We start from the raw sequence: 10,074 nt of genomic DNA on the forward strand, positions 1-10,074 counted from the left end.
ATTTAATAAATGCACTTGATTGTGATAGTCTAACCATTGCATGTGTTGAAGGATCTATCGTCGAGAGGTGTACTCTCAAATGAGGTGATTGCAACTTTGTGTGTATCAGTAGGGTCATACCAAATTTGAATGCCTTCAAGTGGGTCCTCCAAGTAATCTAGAATGCCATGAATAATAACGCTAAGCGGTGTGATAGAGACAACTTTTGAGTTAGTCGAAAAAGTGAAGATCTATGATTTTATGTAATCAAGAAGATTGATTTGTATTAAAAAAATGTAATAGTAAAGACTCAAAACTCCATCTCTTATTAATATATAAAAATAAATTAAAAACGTTACTATATGAAAACACAACATATTTTATTTATAAATTCATGCTTTTTTTTTTTTCTTAAATTAAATATTTTCACTTAATATTAAAAAACTTTATTGAATTAACCATCATATTTTTATAATTATTCAAAACTTGTAATTAATCATAATTACAAACATAACTAATATAAGTAAGAACACTTGTTATTATTAGAGAGAATTAAACTTTGAAACAATCTGTAACAACATTATGCTTCAATGTTCAAAAAATTTATAATGAGATAAAAGTAATTGATGTTTAGAAAGTTCATATTATTTTAATTAATGTTAATTTTTTTATAAAAAAATAAAGCTTGGGATTGAATTTTCATTCCGAAATTTTGAATGGCATCTATGAAAGTTAATATAAAAGTAGAGCATGTATTGACACGAATGGGACATAGATAAAGGTGAAATGGCAGTGTGCGATCCAAATTGCATTGGCGGTTCGTTATTTCCATTAAGCACGCAATAATGATAACGAGCATCTTCTGCTTTCAACCAACGCTGCTGGGCGAACCAACATTTGTTGGTAGATGCTTAATACGTGTCAAATTGCAAACCATATAGAGTTAGTTGTACTGATTAGCTCATACGCCGTTCGCATCTGCACCGTGGGGTCGTTGTCTTCTAGTAAACACGCTGCTCGAGTTTTGCTACAAATGTAGTGGTAGACTCTCCGTTGAAAAAGAAGCCATCAAAGAATCTACGTTGAAACACAGATTTAAATCTGGCAGCATTTCTTCTCCCAACTCATAATAAGTCTGCTCCTCCCTCGCAATTTACTCATCCCTTCAAAGCTTCTTGTTTCTATTGTCATACTCCAGTTAGCAATGGCATACCCATTACCTGCAACTTCATTCTCTGAAATTGAAATTGAAAGTCAGCCTTCTCCTCCCGATTACCCCCGAGCTGCTAATGACTTTGAGGCGTCGACCTCCGCCTCCACGGCTGTTGATACCAATGAGAACAGCAGCATTTCTTACGGGCACGATGTCTTTATAAGCCATCGGGGCCCCGATGTCAAGAAGACATTTGCCAGCCATCTGTATCACCGCCTTCTTGTACATCATGTGCGAGCCTTTCTGGACAAACCAGAAATGCAAGAGGGAGAAAACATAAGTGCTCAGATAAAAGATGTTATTGCAACAGCCGCTGTTCATGTGGCTATTTTCTCTCCTGGTTTTGCGGATTCTCGCTGGTGTCTCGACGAGCTTGTCGACATGTTGGAATCGAAGGCTCCCATCATTCCAGTGTTCTATAACGTCACACCTGCTGATCTACGGTGGACGCAGGGCAAAGATGGAGTGTACGCTGACGCCTTACGGAATCTCGAAAAGAAAACGACATATGACTCTGAAACTCAGGAAGAGAAGCCACGGTATAGCTCCAATACTATCGAAAATTGGAGAAAGGCTCTTGCTACTGTTTCAGAAATAAGCGGTTTTGAGCTGGACGCTTGTAATGGGTGAGTACTCAACACTCTCGGTACTATATTACGGTAAATATATAGATGGATGTTTGTTTCTTAATTTCTTAATGTTTATATATATTTTGTTTTGAATAACCAGGGACGAGGGGGTGCTGCTGCATAAGGTTGTTGAACTTTTGTTGAAAAAGGTCAAAAAAGCAGAGCTCTATGTGGCCAGTTATCCAACGGGTTTGGAAGAGAAGGTGCGACATTTCGAAGGTTTCTTATCGCAACTGCCTGAAAATAAACCGAAGATCGCGGGGATTACAGGGTCAGGTGGAATAGGAAAGACAACGCTGGCAAAAGAACTCTTCAATCGGAAGAGTTCCTACTATCGTAGAACCTGCTTTTTATCTGAAGTTAGAGATACAGCTAAAAGCGGAGGAGGCTCTCTAGTTGGTTTGCAGAAAAAACTTCTTCAGAGATTGCTTGGATTCGACAAGCAAATAGACAGTGTTGATGAAGGTAAAGCGGAGCTTATAACGTGTTTCCGATCCTTTTCTCACGGCATGCTAATTTTGGATGATGTAGATCATCTGGATCAGCTGGATGCACTTTTGCCCCGTGAAGTTAAAGACACCTTACCCCCAAATTGCTTAATTTTGATTACATCCCGGGACAAGTATGTTCTTGTAAGGTCAGGAATACGAGATTCGTCGATTTATAAGTTAAGTGGTCTGAATACACATCACTCCACGGAGCTCTTCTGCCGCCATGCTTTTTACCAGCCCCATCCACCCCCCAGTTTTCAATATCTGGTAGATAACATTTTAAGGGTTTGCAGTGGGTTGCCTTTATCCTTAAAAGTATTAGGGGGTCATTTTCGTGGAAACAGAGATGAAACTTACTGGAAGGCCGAATTGAGCAGAATTCAATATGTACATCCTGATATACAACAAATCCTTAAAATTAGTTATGATTCACTCGATGAAGAAGAGAAACATGTATTCTTATATATTTCTTGTTTTCTCATAGGAGAAAAGAAGGACACGGCCATAAAAGTATGGGACCAATCAGACTCTCTTGTATTTCAAAATCTACAGAACAAATCTCTTGTTGAGGTGGACAGTGAAAATTGTATACATATGCATGATCACCTAAGAGAATTGGGAAGAGAGAGAGCTGAGAGTTCAGGATTCCACAATCCTCGCTTGTGGGATCGGACTGAGAACGAGAACACTGCTGGCTTGTTGCGGATGTTAAAGCAATCAGCTGTAAGTGCTTTCAGTCATTCAAGCCTTTAAAGAGTTTATTCAATATTAACGGCAATAGAAAGATGGGTTCGATGTTCAAAATTCAATGTTTTTAGAGAAACACCGTGTTTCAAATTTTGACTGTTTTTACAAAATCGCTATCTTTTAATTCTTGTCTGTTGTTGCAGAATTGCGATGTTCGTGGAATTAGGATGGTTCCTAGTGCAGAGGTTGGACATGGGTTAAAGTATTATGCATCATTACGGTCAGATATACCATGGTTCAAAAGGAGGACCCATAAGCTGTGGGGGAACCCCGTGATGAAGCTTTGCAATAGCCGGCACAAAACTCTTTATCGGGGTATTACAATGTCCAACTTGCAACTTCTTGTTACCGAAGATGATCTATTGGAACGCATTTTGAGGATGGTGGGTTTACCAAACCTGAGATGGCTTCGCTGGTACAAGTGCGGTCACTCTTCTCTGCCTTCCTATATTCCAATGGAAAATTTGAGAGTCCTATCCGTAGCTGGGAACGAATTGAAAACATTGTGGCAAGGCAAAGCGCAGGTAAATAATTTTCTTATCCAGTTTCTGCGTTATCACTATGGATAAATCACACTGCAAGGATGAAATTTGAATCTGTATCTTTATTATAGTTGAGATACTTTAATATTTTGCAGGCACCTTTGCAGCTGCGGGAGTTAGAGATTTGGGCTCCTCTCTCAAAGCTCCCGAAGTCTATTGGACAGCTGCAGCACCTCGAACAGATTTACATCTGCTTACCCTCGATGAATAATATGATATCATTGCCCGATGAAGTTTGTCGGTTGTCATCTTTGAAGCGTTTTGAGTTACTAAATGCTCGGAAAATGAAGTCGCTGCCTGATTTAATTGGCAATTTGACCAACCTCGAACATCTCAATCTGTCCTTCTCCAGCAGTTTGGCTCGGCTTCCAAGTTCTTTCCAGAAATTAAAAAGGCTGAAATGTCTTAATTTAACAGGCTGCTATAAATTATTTATCTCGATCAAAAACCTTGGAGTTCTCCCCTCCCTCGACGTGTTCAACGTTTCACTGAAGATGAGAATGAGAATACAAAGACTGAGATGGGAAAGCTTCACGAGACTGGGAAGGGAGGGGTGGATGGTGGAGAGGGAGAGGGAGATGGTGGAGGGGTTGGCGTTGGCGGAGAGGGCGCGGGAGGCGGGGTGGCAGGCGGGGGGGGCGTGGGCGGCGGGGTGGGACGCGGGGTGGACGGGCTGGGGGGTGCGATGGGCGCGGTGGCGGGAGGCGGGGGCGGCGGCGCGGGGGCGGTGGCTGTGGGGGGCGGGGTGGGAGACGCGGTGGGAGGCGGGGTGGAAGGCGGCGTGTGAGGCGCGGGGACTTTTTGGTAACATGTTTGGGGCGGAGTTGGCGGCGGGGGAGCGGAAGCGGATGTGGCCATGGACGCGGTTGCCGACCGACAGTCGGAAGGCGCCCTGGTATCCGGTCGTGCAAATAGCGCGTGACGCATTGGCAAGGGAGGCGTTCGTGAAAGAGGGGAAGAAGAAGCAGACGCTGATGGAGGATATGAGGCAGGAGTACCAGCGAAAGTGGGAGAGGGATTGGCATAGCGTGTGGGAGATGGATTATGGGTGGCGTTGTGGGAAAGTCCAATTATTACCTCTCCAACTTCCACCGTCCCTCCCAGAATTACATATAGCAGAATTGCCCAGTAATATTGAAGACCTCTCCAATTTGGAAGTTTTGGTATTAGAATGCTCTTCGTTGGAAAAGCTACCGCCTTCGCTCAGCGACCTAAGGAATTTGAAAAAATTGAGGCTGGTGGATTACCAGAGATTGAAATCTTTGCCGGATTCCCTCGGACTGTTGACTGAGTTGGAAGTGGAGTCTTGTAATGGTCTAGTTGAGGTTGGAACATTGCCGAGTACGCTTATCCAGCTGACCTTCATTTCTTGTCGTAATTTGCAGAGAATAAATGGCCTTTGTGGCCTTGCCAAGCTTCAAACGCTAAACGTTAGCGGGTTGATAAACGTGGAGGAACTGTCAGGCATTGAGACATTGGTGTCTCTGGAACAGTTGCGGGCATCTGGATGTGAAAGGCTGAAGAGAATACAGGGTTTGGGGCAGCTAACAAAGCTTAAACTACTAGATGTTCATGGATGCAGAGAAATGGAAGAGCTGGAAGGTGTTGAACATTTGAGGTCGTTGGAGATGCTTGATGCCTCTAACTGTCCCAATTTGCAGTGGGATGGGAGAGTACTGGAACAGCTACCCCAACGATTGAAGGAAGGCATGCTCTACATTTGAAAGTCAAAGCCGAAGAATGCAGTTCAGGCAGTGAGCTTTGGTCTGTAGGAGAGCTTTCACTTGATGTTCAATTTGTAAAAGGATAAATCCGGGATTGGAGAATCATGGAACCAGCACAGGACCACTTCTGGATGTTTATGAGCGCAAAGGATTAGAAGATCATGGCTGCAGAGAATTAGAACAGCTGGAAGGTGTTGAACATTTGAGGTCGTTGGAGATGCTTGATGCCTCTGACTGTCCTGCTATGCAATGGGATGGGAGAGTACTGGAACGGCATTCTCTACATTTGAAAATGAACGAAGTTTTTGCACCGACAACAGTTAATCAGCCGTCCGCAGGAGAGCTTCCACTTAATGTTTCATTTGTAAAAAGCTAAATCCTGGATTTGAGAATCATGGAACCAGCACATGGCCTCTCTAATATTTATTATAATTATTTGCAGTTAACAGAATATGCACTTATGTGTTAGAACGCCAGATTATATTTTTGTTATTTATTAGAATGTTCGTATTAGAATTCTGTGATTTCATCCGTTTGGAACTGTAATTTGAAGGAACCAACAGGGCAGAAAACATAAGTTTCTTTAAACAACATTTACGTACATCCAATTCCAAACATGTCTCTCGGAACAGTGGATTCCTTTTTCGGTATATTTTTTGAATGGGACTGATGGGGACGTGCCGGGTTGGGCCGGCGGTCTCCTGAAATATTTAGGGCATAGGGGTCTCACTTAGCACAGTTGCCGCTATTTCACCGAGTAAAACAGGGATTTTTACTGTAATCATGAGTTGTGGAGTAATTGTTTCTAAAACATTTTAACAAATTGTTTTCAGCGGACGAACAAAATTTGTTCCATTAAATAATTCCTCACATGTATCTTCAACACATACATTTTAACACATTAATTCATGACAAGTCAAAATATTAACAACATGTATCTTCAACACATACATTTTAACACATTAATTCATGTATCTTCAACACATACATTTTAATACATTAATTCATGACAAGTCAAAATATTAAGACATAGTATTGGGGCCTTGTACAAAATATATGAAATTTTTTTCCACCATTTTCTCCTTTTCACTTCTTAGACTTACACTTGGACTAAAACTAAAGACTTTTCTCACATGTATCTTTAATACATACATTTCAACACATTAATTCATGAGAAGTGAAAGTATTAAGACATAATATGGACGCTTGTACAAAATGTATGATTATATGATTTTCAGAACTTGCATGTTGCAAACTTTAACTAAGAGTTGTTGAATAAATGTTTGACCATACATTTCACCAACTTTCTATTTTTTTTTTTTTTTTTGTAAGCTGAGGTGGTACTCTTTCTATTACTGGATAGAAAATAAAACATTACATAGTATCAAAAACATTATAAACTCGCCCTCATGGGGAAACCGAGTAATTAAGCCATCTATAGTTTTTAATGGCCGACCAAAAATAAAAGGCCCAAAGTCTGATAATCCTAGCAAGATAAACAAGACAGTCTTGAGATCTTCTAATTCTACTAGTCTGCATAAAATATACTTCCCTATCTAAAACATGCAAAAAACTATAGTTGATAAGACTATGAGCTTTCCTGAACATATCTTTTTTCAAACATCGTCCATTGCAGGTTGCTGGTTTGCTCCTCCATCTGCACCCTGGTGAACTCCCTTCAACAGCTGTTGTATTTCATCTAGTTTCTCCTCTTGCCTCTCCAGAGCAATGCGGATGAAACTCAATTCCCTGCGCATATCAGGGCCACCCTGCGCAATCTCCACCATCTCAGTAGCAACTTGCTCTAAAGCTTTTGCCAGCAGCCTTTTCATAACCCAGTAAATATGAAGAGATTGTTTAAACAGAGACATTCTGCCCCTGGTGTGGCCTGGATCATGCAGCAGGAATTCCCAGTCCTCCATTTCTTCATCAGATTGGTCTTGGAGAGACTCTTCCTCCAGGTGTTGCATAATTCTTCTAACTTCTGGATTTGTGTTCTGCTGATAAGCCCTCTCTGCCCGACGAATTCTCTGATTCATCGTCCTCCTCGTTTTTTTGGCTGGTCCCGCTTCCTGCCTGGAGTTCTCGCCTTCCTCATATGCCTTCCTGCTCTGTCCCCGACCCCTTTTACCGCCCGAATCCATACCGCTGCCAAGACCCCTGTCTCTTCTTCTCATGCCGTAACGCCTTACTTTCGCCGCCTGCGGAGCAGGGTGGTCTTCCTTCATCTGCTGATGCTCCTCGTCTGCTAATCCGTCCTGTGTGTTAGACCTCTTGTTCCCCTCGCCTCGGGGCTCCTCCTCCTCGGACTCGTCCTCAATCTCCAAAATCTCAGTTGGGTGCTCCTCGTTCGCAATTTCCTTACCTTTCCGATTCTTGTTCTTGTCAATTGCACTATACTGCTCCTCTGTCATCCTGGTTTTCAGCCAGGTTTCCATGTTAACACCGGTTCTGCCGCAGGGAATACTCTGATGCCAAGTAAACTCTATCCTGTTTTGCTGTCTCTCAGCTGTGTTGTCCGCTGCTTTCCAAATTGGGGAAAAACTAAATAACTGCTTTTCCTTCGTCGTTTGGATATTTATCGGTTCTCTGCCCTTAGCGTATGCCTCTAAATCAACCTTGCCTTGCCGCCGATTACTTTCCGGGATGATGTCTCCTTTGGCCATCATTCTATGATTAACTTCTGCTGTCGGGAGATCTGACATGCCGCTCCACCCTCCTCTCCGATCGCGGGCATTTATTATTTCACATTGGGGATGATCCTGTGCCATTCTCCACGCACGCCGCCATTGTACTACTCTGTAGCCTGTCATCAAATCGCCCCTCTGTCCAGACTGACCTGTATTCATTAAGCGGGATCTCCACGCCCGCTCATCCATCCAGCTCATTGATCCCCGCATTCTCGCTCGTAGCTTGATCATGTTCTTCATTTATGATTTTTGCCAAGTTCGCCCACTCCCTGCTACCGCGCACCGCTTTCCATTGGCTGTCTACAGTGCTGCCACGACCTTTGCATCCCCAATTCGCCATGAAATCGGCCGCGCGATTCCCTTTCCTTCTGACGTGGTTGATTAGTTTTTATTCAATCCTTTTCAATAAATCCGCTATTTCCTGAACGATTCCAGCCGTTCTCCAGCTGCTTGTAATCTTTTCCCAATCTCTCCCATTGCTGAGCTTCTTCAACATTTCAATCGCGATCTGGGAGTCACCAACAATTTCTAAATTTGTGTATCCATTTCTTAAAGCAATTCGCAGCCCTTGGTGAATTGCCCAAAATTCAGCCTCATTGTTCGTCATTTCTCCACGCCAATCAGCATAAATCCACCTTACCTGCTTATGACTGTCCCGGAAAATGCCTCTGAAACCAGCATCGCCAGGGTTCCCTTTCAATGCTCCATCGAAGTTTAATTTGATGAAGTTTTCTCTGGGGTAGCTAAATTTATTAGAACTTTGGGTTCGCGCCTTATGTCTGGTGTTCTACTTGTGATGAACCATCTCAAATTTTAGGTTTAAATTGTTCAAGATCCCCTCCTCAAACTGATTTGCCTTCCAATCCTCCACGTCCCATTTCTCAACCAGGATTGTTTCCCTCATTAGATTGACCGCTCGTCCCCAAATTATTTCCGGATCCTTTAGTTTATTCTGGAACACTCTACGGTTCCTCTCTTTCCATATCATCCATAGCACTAACCCTGAGATGAGATTCCATGCTCTGCTGACAACTTTACATTGAAATTTCTCTTTATTCCACTGGAAAATTATTTCGTTGAAATCTCTGGGGCCTATCTCAGATTTGCCAAATATTCTTCTTGTGTCCATCCAAAGTTTCTTTGCGAACGAGCAGTTAATCAGCAGGTGATTTCTGGTCTCCACTTCAGTGTTACAGAGACAGCATCTCGACGGGCCACTAAAGCCTTTTTTTTGAATTCTGTCCCAAGTTAAGATCTTATTCTTAGTTGCAAGCCATATGAATAGGGATACTTTCGGCCACCAGTTGCTTCCCCATATAATCTTCCAATCTAGGTTCTCCTCAGCTATGGCCTGCGTATCTGTTAAGTAGTATGCCTCTTTGATGGTGAAAGATCCTTTCATGGAGTTCCCCCACCTAAGAAGGTCCCTTCCAGTGCGGGCTCTAATTTTCCTGGAATCCACCTCTTTCATATAAGCTTCTTGTTGATCTTGACTTAGCTCCCTGTCCCACTCAGTCGGTTCAGTCCATTTTCTCCAGATTCCATCCAGATCATTTTCTTTCCAATAGTCTCTGACACATTTTCGATCTCCTTCTATTCTTTCCTGAAGCTGTTGGACCCTCTGAATTCTGTTCATCCTTTCTTTCTGCTGCCATTTGTCATCCCAGAAATTAGCTTCCTCTCCACCTCGAATCTCCCAGAATGTATGATTCTCAACCAAATCTCTGTTTTGACGAGCTAGATCCCAGATTGCTGAACCCCTGGGGGTTTCTCTCTGTCTTAAAATCTCAATTATTGTGTCAGGCATATTGTATTTAGTTTTCCATATGGCTTTCCACAGGTCATTGCCCTCTCTTAACCAGCGCCACCAGAGCTTCGCTCCATTTCACCAACTCTCTATTAAATGATCATTTGAATTTAAATATCTGATGTGTTGAGGAATGAAGAATTTGTACTCTTTCTCAGAACTTCATTTAATCTGTCCTTCAGCTTGCCAACAAAATCCGCAACTTGCAAACAAAATTACTTGGCAAGCATGGTTGTTGTCAGTTTGATCACT

General features: G+C 42.5%; 2 protein-coding genes across 2 annotated transcripts; one reads left to right on the forward strand and one right to left on the reverse strand.

Annotated features, from left to right (window-relative positions):
* Positions 1-1,059: 1,059 nt before the first annotated feature.
* Positions 1,060-5,937, forward strand: LOC149212822 (disease resistance protein RML1B-like). Its single transcript, XM_089388833.1, has 4 exons — positions 1,060-1,818; positions 1,922-3,035; positions 3,203-3,583; positions 3,697-5,937. The coding sequence occupies exons 1-4, from the start codon at positions 1,184-1,186 to the stop codon at positions 5,323-5,325; spliced, it is 3,759 nt and encodes a 1,252-aa protein (XP_089244959.1). The 5' UTR covers positions 1,060-1,183; the 3' UTR covers positions 5,326-5,937.
* A 2,865-nt stretch (positions 5,938-8,802) lies between these two features.
* Positions 8,803-9,822, reverse strand: LOC149212823 (uncharacterized). Its single transcript, XM_089388834.1, has one exon. It carries the CDS (start codon positions 9,820-9,822, stop codon positions 8,803-8,805), a length of 1,020 nt encoding a protein of 339 aa, XP_089244960.1.
* Positions 9,823-10,074: the final 252 nt, after the last annotated feature.

The sequence above is a fragment of the Pinus tabuliformis genome, chromosome 1_1 (genome assembly GCF_031772625.1).
Source record: "Pinus tabuliformis cultivar Carrire ecotype Pingquan chromosome 1_1, CPIR1, whole genome shotgun sequence".
Taxonomy (NCBI): domain Eukaryota; kingdom Viridiplantae; phylum Streptophyta; class Pinopsida; order Pinales; family Pinaceae; genus Pinus; species Pinus tabuliformis.